The following is a 14,477-nucleotide window of genomic DNA, read 5'->3' on the forward strand; positions in this document are numbered from 1 at the left end:
ACAAAGTTTTAACATGGGAGTGGATGGGAGCCAGCTGTTATTTAAGGCTTGGCGCTGCGCTGAAGCGTCCGGTGTGAACCCAGGTTAGTAAATAACTCACAATGCGTGGCTTAACATACGTCACATACTACGTTGCTCTGATTGGTTGTAGGTCTATCCAATTGAGCGAAGAGGAATTTTATTTCCTGGTCAGTTGAAACACGCCCCATAATGAAAGCCCAATGGAGCGGTCTCAGACTCACATTCTGACTAGAATTGTGAGTCTGACAACGTCAGGCTAAGAACTTGGTGAATACAGGTTGAAGTTTGTTGCTGAACTCTCAGGTTGATCCACTTCCTGTCAGTCACAGTTCCACCTCGTCCTCGCTCCAACAAAAGAAAGTGTGTAACACACGATGATGTCATCATACTGCTCATTGTCAACGTGAAGAAGAACCGAACCTGGTTGACGAACTTTTTGACCAGCTCAAAGTTCTGAGGGCGGACGACCATAATACTCCATCATAGAAAAGCCTCTGTTACATACATGCTGCTGCCATCATATTAAACAGATATTGACCCAGTATCTTATATCATAAGAACTGTGACGTCTGGAAACCTGTGGATGTTTGTTTCTGTTTCTAGTTGCTGTCACAGTTGTCCTGCTAACGGCTGTCGTCTTCCAGGTGACTCCAGCAGGAGCTGCCATGAGTCTCCACGGGAAGTCACCGGGTCACAGGCTTCACTGGGCCCCCCCCCCCCCGGAGGGAAAGAGGATTCTACAGAAGATTCAGTGATCAGTGTCCCTGCATCTGTCTCCTGCAGTGGTCCTTCATGGTCCTGCAGGACCCTGAGATGTGTGTTTTTGTTTGTTTCTGTGTCTTCAAGCATTAAATGCAATGACCAAAACGATATATACATATAATACATATATTGAATTTATTCTAAAGTTAATTCACTACAACAAACAAAAAGAAGAACTAATCTGATGACCAGAGACTCGGCTGCACTTTAATTTATCTGTTTTAAGTTCAAACTGATGCAGACGCTCCCAGTCAGGACTCAGTGTGAAAGTGAAGATCTGGATTCATGATCCCACACCGTCCATTATTAACTAAAAACATAATTGTAAGTTTCTTATCTACATCATAACATCACAATAAAACATGAACTGTGAACCAGTTTATCTTCATGGGTATGAACTGGACTTTGAACTGGGTTGTTTAAAGAGTGAACTGGTTCAACAGGGAGCGGTCAGACTCCATTTTCACCTGGACGAGCAGAAGGAAGCAAAGTGAGCAGGTGAGTGTGAACACAACTTTCTGAAAGTTTCACTGTCTCACTCTCACACCTGCTGTTAACATCCGTCTGCTGATCACATGACTCTAAGTTTGTCAGTTCACACCTGGTGACAGACGTCATGTGATCGGATCCCAGAGACAGATGTGAACAGCAGGTCTGGATCAAAGAGCCTTCAAAGGACTAATTAACAGAGTTAACTCAAAGCTTCACTTTTTATCTTCATCTGTTCATCAAGTGTTTAATAACACAACGTGTTTTCATCATCATACGTTACAGCAGTGGTCACCAACCAGTGGAGAGTCTTCACTGTGGATCCCAGTAAAGCTCTGGACTCACTGGCTGAGGTGTGAGGAACATCGACCTGCAGAGCCAGGTACACACACACACACACACACACATACGCACACACACACACACACACACACACACACACACACACACACACACACACACACACACACAAACACACACTTCATACTGGTTTTGTGTGAGTTTTAAAGTGAATATAAAGTTGTTGCTTGTGTTTGACCTTCATTTGGGCACAAAGCCATAGAACTGAGTGGAGACACAGAGTGCTGCTTCAAGCTGTGACTGATGTGCTCTCAGTGTTACTGTCTATAAAGTTCTGTAATTCAAATCCAGCCTTTATGACGTGAACATGATTCTAGATGTTGAGTTTCTTCTCTTAGTGGCCGGGGGTTGAAGGACACATGAACTTTTACAAGCTTGTATTGAGTCACTTTAATGTAGTTGATTGGTTTGAGTGTAGATCAGGAAATGCTCAAGTTGAAAAATACTTTGTTATTCATTGTTTGTTTTTGGCTCTGCAGGTTTATTGGTGGATTTACAAATGACATAAAACAATATTACATGTAAGGGAACTTTATTATTGTTTTTGTACAATAGTACACCTCCACACCCGTATTGACTGTGTCGTGGCAATTTTTACAATCCCACCTTAACAACGAGGAAACAAGACAATTGTCACACTTTAATGCTCAAAGCATGGTGCATACCACAAAGGTTAGTTTGTAATATGCACCACGATGGGAAACAGTTCTTTGTCTTTATACATTTATTTTCTTTATACCCTCCCACTCTTGTTGGGGTTGTCACAAAGTCAAAGGTTGGGATCTTCTGATCACATGAAAACAACAATGCCTAGTTAAAGCAATCAGGCCAAGATTCATTCAGTGATTCATAAAGGATACAGCATGATCAAGGTTACATTTTATGAGATTCAATCATGATCAATCAAAGGGGAAATACTGTGGTCACATTTTATATTTCCCTTATAGCTGGTACCCTGAAAGATAGAGCAGCGTGGCCTGAACCACAACTGAGACGCAGCCGGTGCAACATGGACGAGGACACTTCAGAGCAAGTTGGACCCTCACACACAAAGTAAGAGACTGTTTCTACTGGGACCTGCTCTGAAGATGATCTAGTTTCCTCTAGTGTGGCCCCTGCATTAGGACACAGCTTCATTGTGTGTGTTTGAGCTCACAGTGTTTTTCCTCTCAGACTGAAGATGAGTGGTTATGAGGAGGAAGAGGACGGAGCAGAGTCTCCAGGGTTCAGCTGTCTGTCTCTGAAGAGTGACTGGTCCATGACACCTCATCCACACTTCAGTAATGAACCTGGACCCTCACCCACAGAGTAAGAGACTGTTTCTACTGTGACCTGCTCTGAAGAGGATCTAGTTTCCTCTAGTGTGGCCCCTGCATTAGGACACAGCTTCATTGAAGTTGGTGACTAATCTCTCAGAATCACTCAAAGAGCTCAGACCTCCACCAAGAACCAACACGCTCCTTATGAAACCACTTTGAAATCCACTAGAGACTCATTTTGATTTGGATCTGCACCAAATTCCACACACTGGTAAACATCAGTCCTCTGAACATGTCTGTGAAAGAGGACCCCCCCCCCCCCCCACCCGTCTGGTTCACAGACCACAACCTTCCAACAAGTTTACTGGTAATCTGTTGGTTTTTATAATCCCACTAACGAACCAACCAACACACAAACATACTGGGTGAACACAAAACCTCCTTGACAGAAGTGATGAGAACCTGTGACTGTGACATGTGAGTTATCAGGACATGTCTTCACAGGGAGAGGAAGAGGAGTCATGTTTCTGAGGAGGAGCAGTCGTCCTGCTGTGCTTCGTGTCAGGACGTCCTGAAGGATCCAGTCTCCACCAGCTGTGGACACTGGTTCTGCAGACAGTGCATCACCTCATACTGGGACCAGTCTGGTTCTTCAGGAGACTCCTCCTGTCCCCAGTGTGGACAAAGATCCAGAACAGGAGCTGGAGGTCAGACAGCCGGTCAGAGCAGCACTGTACATGTGTCTGCTGATGTCTTCACTTCTGACAACAGCACATGTGGTTTTATTTTGTTCCTTCATACAGCATCAACATTTAACATCGTTAGAAAAGCACAAAGTTAAAAAGCTTTTATTTTCTGTAGTTTTTCTGTATCTGATGAAAACAATCAGCAGATTCTCAGATTCTCTGTCTCTCACATTGTTTCTTGTCTTTCAGCAGATCGTGGTCTGCAGGAGGTTTCAGATGAACATAAGCTCAGTGTGAGGAGGAGATGTGAACATGTGACTGAAGGAAGTGATGAAACAGGAAGTAGAACCCTCCTCAACAGGATCTACACTGAGCTCTACATCACAGAGGGACAGAGTGAAGAGGTTAATACTCAACATGAGGTGAGGCAGCTTGAGACGGCTTCCAAGAAGAAGATCCTCCACGACACTCCCATCAAGGTCCACGACATCTTCAAAGCCTCCACTGACCAGCAGAGCAGCATCAGAGTCGTCCTGACCAACGGCGTCGCTGGCGTTGGAAAAACCTTCTCGGTGCAGAAGTTCACTCTGGACTGGGCAGAGGGTTTAGAGAACCAGGATGTGGGTCTGCTGGCTGTGCTTTCGTTCAGGGAGCTGAACCTGGTGAAGGACCAGCAGCACAGTCTTCTCACGCTGCTCCATGTTTTCCATCCAGCGTTACAGAAGCTCACAGCAGAGACGCTCGCTGTCTGTAAACCTTTGTTCATCTTTGACGGCCTGGATGAAAGCAGACCTTCTCTGGACTTCAACCACAGGGAGCTTGTGTCTGAGGTCACACAGAGGTCATCAGTCAACGTGCTGCTGACAAACCTCATCCGGGGGAATCTGCTTCCCTCGGCTCTCGTCTGGATAACCTCCAGACCTGCGGCGGCCAATCAGATCCCTCCTGCATGTGTTGACAGGGTCACAGAAGTACGAGGCTTCACTGAGGCCCAGAAGGAGGAGTACTTCAGGAGGAGATTCAGTGATGAAGAGCTGTGCAGCAGAATCATCTCACACATCAAGACGTCCAGGAGCCTCCACATCATGTGTCAAATCCCAGTCTTCTGCTGGATCAGTGCTACAGTTCTGGAGCACATGTTGACCACAGACCAGAGAGGAGAGCTGCCCAAGACCCTGACTGACCTGTACTCACACTTCCTGCTGGTTCAGACAAAGAGGAAGAACAACAAGTACGGTGAGGGACATGAGACGAGTCCACAGCAGCTGACGGAGGCTGACAGGGACGTTCTCCTGAAGCTGGGGAGGCTGGCACTTAAACATCTGGAGGAAGGAAACATCATGTTCTACCAAGAAGACCTGGAGCGGTGTGGTCTTAATGTCCCAGAGGCCTCGGTGTACTCAGGAGTTTGTACTGAGATCTTCAGAAGAGAGTGTGTGATCTTCCAGAAATCAGTCTACTGCTTTGTTCATCTGAGCGTTCAGGAGTTTCTGGCTGCAGTCTACATGTTCCACTGTTACACCGAGAGGAACACAGAAGAACTCAACAACTTCTTGGTAACATATTGGTACACAGACAGAACCTTCTCCCTGGATGACCTCCTGAAGAGAACCATGAAGAAATCCCTCACTAGTACAAATGGTCATCTGGACCTGTTTGTTCGCTTCCTTCACGGCCTCAGTCTGGAGTCCAACCAGAGAGTCTTAGGAGACCTGCTGGGTCGGACAGGGAACAATCCAGAGATCATCCAGAGAGTCATCAACAACCTGAAGAAGATAGAGAGTGATGACATTTCTCCTGACAGAAGCATCAACATCTTCCACTGTCTGACTGAGATGAACGACCACTCAGTTCATCAGCAGATGAAACAGTTCCTGACGTCAGAGAACAGATCAAAGAAACTCTCTGAGATCCACTGCTCAGCTCTGGCCTACATGCTGCAGATGTCAGAGGAGGTTCTGGATGAGTTGGACCTGAAGAAGTTCAACACATCAGACCAGGGTCGACTGAGACTGATCCCAGCTGTGAGGAACTGCAGGAAGGCTCTGTGAGTCCAGACATGATCAATAACGTGTTCAATCAGTGGAGATGAGTCGTTCTTCAAATACACTCAGTGTGTGTGTGTGTGTGTGTGTATGTGTGTGTGTGTGTGTATTAAAGTTATTATTATTATGTACATATACATTCTCATTGTTCTCATGTACATTTGAGAACAATTAGATCAGATGTGGAGAGTGAAATCCAATGTGTTCACTGTGCTGGAGTTTGAGGGTTCAGACATACGACCATGTGGGGTCCACGGGAGATTATTGTATATACTGTGTATATATATATTTATATTAGGGATGCACCGATATGGAAATTCTTGGCCGATACCGATATTTAAAATAACAATCTGGCCGATAGCCGATACCGATACCGATATTTCTTTATTTTCTTTTTGTTGTTATTCATTCACCCTTTTGTGCCAGAAAAATAATTAAATCATTATTTAAAAAGCACTATTTAAAAAATCACTCTTATCTTTTAATGAGCACAAATTGAATCAGATTTATGAAACAATCTTTGATTTAACTAAACTTTATTTAACAGAGACATATTATGCCCATTTTACCGCAAGTTGAAATGGTTCCTTGGGATCTTAATGAAATGTCTGTAACATATTTTGGTCAAAATACCACAAGGATAATTTAAAACAGCACCTTTGTACCCTGTCTAAAACAGCCCTGTTAAAGTATCATTATAGAGACACTCTTCTCATTGATTTACGGTAGCAGTATTGCCCGTTTATTAGATGTGTTACGGCTTCTGTGTGTATGACGTGTGTTGTCAGTTCCCTTGTTACCTGTGCATGAGACGGATGAATAGAGCCGGTGCACATGAGAATAAAGAACTTAAACAGACGCTACGCTCATACTTTTTACACCAAGTTACACTGCGTGAGTCAAGAGAACTTAACAAGCCCTCCTCAGTTTGACCTGTTTTGAGTGTCGGGCAGAAATCACATCGCGTCAACACCCACCGTGGCCCTTCGCGATGCTTGTTTTAATTAAACAGTCGGATTCCCCTGGTCCGCACCAGTTCTCAGTCAGCTGCTAGGCGCCAGCCGAGGCGCACCGCAGGGTGCCCCCCCCGCGCGAACAGGTCGCCGTAGCTGAGGTGATCCGCGAGAAGGGCCCGACACGCGTCCAGAGTGGCCGCCGCTGACCGCGTACCCGGTCCCCTCCAACGGCCCGCCTTCCGCGCCGGCGATGGACACCGCCCCGCGGTCCAAGAGAAAGAAAGCCCCCCCACCAGTGACGCCGTGAGGTGCCACCGGATGAGGACCTCCCGGTGCCGCACACTGAGCCTCCGGCGGCGCGGAGAGGAGGGCGACGGAGCGACTGCTCCCCCAGCCGCGGCACGTGCCCAGCGGTTTAACCACAAATATGAACATCGGCCAATGATATCGGTGAAACTCAAGTTTATTACCGATAAGCCGATATCAGTAAACGAGGCGAATATCGGCCGCTACCGATGTTCGGCCGATGAATCGGTGCACCCCTAATTTATATATATAAATAATATATTTATATATATAAATATATATATGATCAAACAGCTAGCACAGAGTGAGGAGACGATCACTGAATCAGTGTTTGGATGAGAATCACTGACGGTTCCTTTAAACTGAAGAAGCAGGAAATATAGTTTCTTCTTCTTTCTTGTCAAACCAGAGTTCCCACTCTGCGTTTGTCCTCCACCACCAACCAGTGCAGTGTCTGTCCCTCCAGGTTCCTGACATGTTGACTTCACAATAACATGAGGTCACTGTGACCTTTGACCTTTGACCACTGAAATCTAATCAGTTTCTCTTTGAGTCAAAATGTGAAGAAATCCACTGAAGACAGACTTGAGATATCATGTTCAAGAGGCCATGAACATGTTCTGTGACCTTGACCTTTGACCTCTGACCTTTGACCACTTGAATCTAATGAGTTCCTCTGTTAGTCTGAATTAACGCTTGAACCAAATCTGAAAGGATTCTCTTGAGGAGTTTTTAACAAAGAGGGGATTTACCAGGGTGAGGGTCACATGATCACTTTTTGTATGAATGTTGTGTTTTCTGATTTAATTCTCACAGATTTGATATTTTCTTTAATTACAGACTCTGTGTATGTCGACTCTCAGAGACTCACTGTGTAGTCGTGGCCTCAGCTCTGAAGTCAGACCCCTCACATCTGAGAGAACTGGATCTGAGACTCAACAAGCTGCAGGATTCAGCAGTGAAGCTGCTGTGTTCTGGACTGGAGAGTCCAAACTGTCGACTGGAGACTCTGAGGTCCTTAAATCCTTCTTCACTTTTCAGACTTTCTTTCTTATTGGGTCATTATTTATTTAAATTGTCTCAGTTCTGCTCTGCTCACTGTCCCTCAGTCATCTGTCACTCACCCAGCCTGTCAGTCACGTCCACCTCATCAACTCCATTCACCTGCACTCACCTGCTCCTGATCACTAAGAAAGTGTCAGTAAATAACATGTGGACTGAGGCCGAGCACTCGTCCTCCTCAGGTTTTCAAAATAAGACACATTCTTATTGAAACACGTTGGACAGTTGATAAGTATAGAAACAAACAGGAAGTGACATCAGGAGCCATCCCTACTTTAAACAGTGTTTAATTACACAAACCTGCTCAGTGACCAACACACAGAGAAGAAGCTGATGAATGAAACAATGGTCCAACATGTCTGATCTGATATTTATCTTTAGGTCACAGACTGGACTGAGGTCAGCAGCATGTTGAGAGTCTGTGTTGACATGATGACGATCCACAACAACAGGAGGACACATTCTAATATTCATATTTCTTTATCCAGGTTGAAGGACTGCAGTCTGTCAGAGATCAGCTGTTCTTCTCTGGCTTCAGCTCTGAGGTCAAACCCCTCTCATCTGAGAGAACTGGATCTGAGCTTCAACGACCTGCAGGACTCAGGAGTGAAGGAGCTGTGTGGTTTTCTACAGAGTCCAACCTGTCGACTAGAGACTCTGAGGTCAGTTCACTGACTGACTTTTGTAGATCTCATATCTATAAAACAGCATTTATACACATTTTATCTCATTTAATTCTAATTTAACATAATTCCTCTTCATACATAACTTGAATCCATTCATGAATTAATCTGTGAAATGTTAAATATTCAGCTACTTGTTAAAACACTGAGTTTAGTTCTGGATTTCCTAAACTGATCTGCAGGACAGAGACCGGGTCCAAATAATCTATTTGTTCTGAATCAGGACTCGTTTTTAGTCCAACGTGTCTGATTTCATATTTATGTTCGATGTTATGAGTCTGTGCTGACATGAATATGTGTCTGTTATTTTCCCACATGAACTCGGTTTAATTTACAGTTAAGTTTTATTCTTTATCCAGGTTGATGGACTGCAGTCTGTCAGAGATCAGCTGTTCTTCTCTGGCTTCAGCTCTGAGGTCAAACCACTCTCATCTGAGAGAACTGGATCTGAGTATCAACAACCTGCAGGACTCAGGAGTGAAGGAGCTGCTTGATCTAAAGCAGAGTCCAACCTGTCGACTGGAGACTCTGAGGTCAGTAGATGGTTGGAGTCAGTCCACGCTGCTTTCATCAGTATGTTACTAAACATAGTCAGTATCACAGATCCAGGGTCTGTGCTACCAAGCAGGATTTGTGGTTATCAGGTTAACTTCAGGTTTAGTTTTTTCAGTTCTACGAAGCTCGTCCACTTCTTAACCAGGTCAATCACCATGGTAACTTCTGATGAACGGCTAACCTGCTCCAGGTTAAGTTGGAGATCAACCCGTATAGAAGCTCCGCCCACTGACCACAGTGACTCTACACTGTTGTGTGGTGCTCACTCTCCTTAAAGGGACGGATAAGGGAAGTTTAAATCAACGTCTGGTTGGTTCAGTTGATCTCTAACTCACCCAGAACATCTCAATGTCTCCAGACTCATCCTGTCACCAAAACACCAGATGACCTCAGCTTCCTGGAGACAGGTCCATGTGTGTGTCCTCAAAGACAGTGAGACAGTGTGTGTCCTCAGAGACAGTGTGTGTCCTCAGAGTCAGTGAGACAGTGTGTGTCTTCTTGTCTTCCACTCGTCTTGTTAGTAATCAACAGATTCAGATCTCGTGGGCTCGAGTTATTTATCTCGTTCACACGTTATTATGTCGTGGTCACGTAATATATTTTTACCAGCTGCCACCAGGGGGCGCTGTAACTTACAAATTGACTCAATCCAGATGTTTTACCAGCTGTTCTTCCTGCATTTAGCAGCTGTGACTGAGTTTCTTTTATTCTGGATCATGTGTTTGTTCTCCTCTGATTTTTATTATAGAACAGTTTGATCCTGGTTGTGAAATATGAGGCTCTGCTGTCAGTCAAACTGTCCATGTCTGTGATTGGTCACACGCAGTAAACCCCGCCCCTTTTATGTGCACGCTCAGATCTCGATGAGGAAAACCTGAGTTAACTTAACGAGTTGATAACCAGCGTCATGTGACCACTTAGCCTGACTGTGTCTGTCAGGTTCAGTTGAGCTGATCTCAGAAAGATCTCCTGGACATGTTGAAGTGTCTTCATAGTTCAGGCCTCAGTGTTTCCTCAGTGAAGCTGTGAGAGGACAATGAGGACAAACGTCAGGATTGGACAGAGACACAGAGAGACAACAGTCGGCCAATCAGACGAGCCACAAGCTGCTTGGGATCATGTGACTGAGTTGACGTGAAGAAGACAGTTGTTGTTGTTTTCATGTGAACAGGAAGTGAAGCTGGACCACAGCTGACAGCCTCACACGAGGGACAGAGACGGTGTCGTCTTCATCTGATCTGAGACAGTTTGTTCTCTCACTTCATCAGTGAAGAACTGATCAGGTGGATCTTTGTCACAGCTCTGAGATCAGTGGGACTGAAGCCTCTCCTCATCACATGGTAACCAGGAGCTCTTTATACAGAGCAGAACCTCTGCTGAGGTCCATCTGTCTCCTCTGGTCCCAGTTTGTCAGAAGCAGATGTTCATCAACACACAGTGAAACATGGCTTAACCTGTAACAGCAGTAAATCCACCTCTCAGGTGTCCACTCTGCACTTTGACATGCAGAGGACACACACTGAGCTCTTAGCGTGTTCGTTCCAACACGTGAACATGAAGCAGAGAGGAAGCTGCTCCACCTCTGAACAGGACTGAAGTCCCTGCTGCTCTTTCTACTGGATGAGCTGCATCACTGACTCACAGCTGATGAAGTGAGTCTCTGTGACACTGATGTCTTCTTCTCTCAACAGGTGGGGGAGGTGGTCTTAGTGGATCTGAGTGTGAAGAGGACAGTGTGTGTGGACGGAGGCTGAGCTGTGTCCTGAGGATCCAGAGGCTGAAGCAGCAGCAGCTTGTGTGTAGTCTCCAATCTACACAACCCCTAATCTGCATGTGTTTGTGAGATGAAGCCGGAGCACCTGGAGAAAACACGGGGAGAACATGCAGACTCCACACAGGAAGACCCCATCGGAACCGGATTCAAACCAGCAACCTTCCTGCCCCGATTGTGTTTATTCACATGAAGAATGTGTTTATTGAAATGACACAACACAAGCAGAATATATAAATCCTCTATAAAGAGTCACATACAGTGTGTTTAAGTTTGTCATTATTATTGTCCACCTTTGTCCCTCAGTGTGTCTCCATGTGTGTAGAACCACATTCTGTGTATATGTTTGTTTATGATCTTAAAGTTCCTGGATTCACGTCACTAATTGATTTAGTTCAACACAAAGTTCAACACATTGAAATCACGTTTAAAATCAGAGTTTTAAAATCACCGCTCTGCATCAGGTGCAGAGCGGTGGTGGCTTTTCTACTTCTGACCCACAGGTGGCGCTGCAGTATAACAGCAGCACATCCCAGTCAAAGCCTTTATATTCAGTCTATGAGTCAAACACATGGATCATTTCCTCTGTGACAAACCAGATGTAACGAGAAGAAAAACATCTCAGAGAGAAAAGTTCTGTTTCTACTTGTCTCTGCTTTAATGCTCAATAAACATCCTTCCACCGACTTCACTGGAATCATGACTCAGCTTTTCTTTCCTCTTCAAACAAACTGGTGGAAACATCTCGTCCTTGGTGCAGGTAAAAGAACAAAATCACCAAACACAAAACCTCTAATCCTGAATGAAAAGGAGCAGAAAGAAGAATAATCTGATATAATCTGCTGCTCGTTCACAAGACGCTCATCAGCTCAGTAGCTTCAGCTTCAGTTTAGTGTTTGGTTACTTTAAGGGTCAGGTTTAGATTAAAGGTTAACACCTCTCTCTCTCTCTCTCTCTCTCTCTGTTGGAGTGCATGTTGGGAGTGAGTGTGGTGAGTGAGCTGAAGAAAGTTTGTTCAAACTGTTTGTTTTTTCTACCTGTTTTCTTTTCTCTTTTTTCCCTCTGTACTTATAGTAGAGGTGTTTTTTTGTTTCTGTGTGAGTGACAGTGTCATGAGCAGCAGTTTTTAGTTGTTAGTTGTTAGTTGTGTGTTTGTGCAGCATGGCTGCTGCAGGTGGAGGCTCCGGCCTGCAGATTTGAAAACTTTTCCTTCACTCAGTGAGACACTCCCTGCTGAAGGATGAGGATGACCCGTGCTTCACAAATCAGGAATTTTACCGCCTTAAAAAAATAATGGCAAAAATCCGAGCCCAATTGGCCACTTGATGTTTTAAACCCAGTCTGTTTCCTCTGTCTGTTTTGACCCTTTACTTTTTGGTCTAAAGAAACTCTCATCCTCAACATGTGTAATAAAAAACTGGGCTCTTTAAATATAAATGGTGCCAAAGAAGATATGAAGAGAGCTGCTCTGTTTCAACCTCTACAACAACCATGGTTCCCTCCATGCTGTGGCACCGACTGGCATGTGTGGACCCCCCAGCACGTCTGCTGGCCAGGATACTGGCTGTGATGGTGGACTTTCTTCTGGGACTGTCTGCACTGGGTCCCACAGAGTGTACTTTCATAAAGGAACCAGCAGCTGACTCACCCTGACCAGTTGATCACTGTAATGGACTCATTCAGCCGGACTCCAGTGATCCTCTTCCTGATGAAAACCTTTGTTCCTGAGTTTAAATGTGGAGGTTCTTTGTTGAAGTAAAAAAAGAGCAGCTGTTTTTTGGTCATTTTTTTGGGGGTTTGAATATTGTCTTATTGTTTTTTCTTTTCGTTCAATTTTTTGATATGTTATAGTAACTTGTTTGTTGGAACTAAACTGAGAAAATAAAAGTGACTTAAAAAATCTCTCTCTCTCTCTCTCTCTCTCTCTCTCTCTCTCTCTCTCTCTCTCTCTCTCTCTCTCTCTCTCCTACACACACAATTGGTTGAGTGGAAGAGGTTTAAATGATGGTGATGAGGAGACTCAGGATTTAACAGCAGTGATTCTTCCTGCTTCATTCAAACAAGAGAAATAAGAAACAAATGAAAAGACGATAAAACAGGGAACAAAGACACAACATCTTAGAAGGTCACGACCTCCTTCAATTGACCAATCAGCACTAATCCCTATCACGACTGACCAATCAGAGGCAATCACCATCAGCTTTGCCCTTGATTGACAGGAAAAGACCAATTTAACCATCAAACAGATTGAAACTCGGACTGAGCCGGAGCGTGGAGGAGTCTCATCCTCAGATCTGCACTCAGGCTGTAATGGAGTCTGTCTCTATCTCTGACTGGTCACTCCCCACAGCCCCAGGGCTTCTACACTTAGTAATGTATTTCCAGGAGGAACATTCTTGTGGAAACTGTGGGAAGTGGTTGAAGTTATCAGGAGAACTTATAGAAAACTCCAGTTTCCCGGCGCTGCCTCTTGTGATTGATGGGATGTAAAGGAGTCGCTGAGGCAGAGCCAAGAGCAGCAGGTGATCGAATCAAACGCTCCTCGCTTTTATAGTCTCCAGCTCTCCGACGCTCAGACCCTCCAGACACCTCCGAGCTGAACGTCTAACACAATGCATCCTGGGATTTCAGAGATTTTAGCTTTTTCTAAATAGACAATATTATTTTTTATATTTCACCACTTAGGTTTAAAAGCTGCTTTACAGCCATCAGTATCCCATGATCCTTTGAGTCAGGCAGATGTTTAATGTGCTGCAGCAAACGTGTGATCTCAGCTGATGTAATTTATCAAATCATAAAAGAGTGATTGTATGTGTGTGTGTGTGTGTGTGTGTGTGTCTGTGTGTGTGTGTGTGTGTGTGTGTGTGTGTGATTGATTGTTCCACTTGTGTCATAGACATAGATTTCAGACTGAACCACTTTAACTGGAGACGTCTCATCTGTTTTTAGGTCAGTGTAACTTTCAATAACTGTGAGTTTCCCTTTTAGAAGAATCACTTTCATTCATCACATCATTGGTTATTTTTCTAGCGTGTGAGTGTGTGAAACTATTGAAGGTCTCAAGTGTGATTAGTGAGTTTCAGTTGTGTGGTCGCGTCTCTCCTGGTGCTCACGGCTGCCTCGTCCTCGGCCAGGGGGCAGTAACTGATTTCCTTTTAAACGGTGGAGACGTGCAGTAAACGTGGCGTGATGCGTTCAAAGACACCTCGTGTGGTCCCTTCATCCACCAGGCCTCGGCCACAGGGTGAGGTGCGTGTGCTCCACTCAGCAGCTCGTCAGGTGATTATTCGCAGCTCAGGAGCTGATTTACAGGGAAGTTTTCAAACTGAGTCTCTGGTTTGATTTACAGCAGCTGCTCCGAGATTCAACAGAAGGGAAATTAAATCCTGTAGATGAATCACAGGTGTAGAAGTTATTATGGAAACTGATAGAAATGGTGAAGCCCGGATGTTTCAGCTCAATAAACATCCCACAGAGCAAATTCATCAAATTGGACCAAACTACCACTGCAATAAAAAAATT

The 14,477-nt window shown here is 44.7% G+C and overlaps 1 protein-coding gene across 1 annotated transcript in view; it reads left to right on the plus strand.

Moving 5' to 3' along the window:
- Positions 1-14,477, plus strand: part of LOC128436258 (protein NLRC5-like) — a 426,728-nt gene that overhangs the window by 91,994 nt on the left and 320,257 nt on the right. Inside the window, 1 exon segment of the mRNA XM_053418014.1 lies at positions 8,435-8,608. Within this exon segment, the coding sequence (XP_053273989.1) occupies positions 8,435-8,608 (174 nt within the window).

This window comes from Pleuronectes platessa (genome assembly GCF_947347685.1).
Source record: "Pleuronectes platessa chromosome 2 unlocalized genomic scaffold, fPlePla1.1 SUPER_2_unloc_1, whole genome shotgun sequence".
NCBI classification, from domain to species: Eukaryota; Metazoa; Chordata; class Actinopteri; order Pleuronectiformes; family Pleuronectidae; genus Pleuronectes; species Pleuronectes platessa.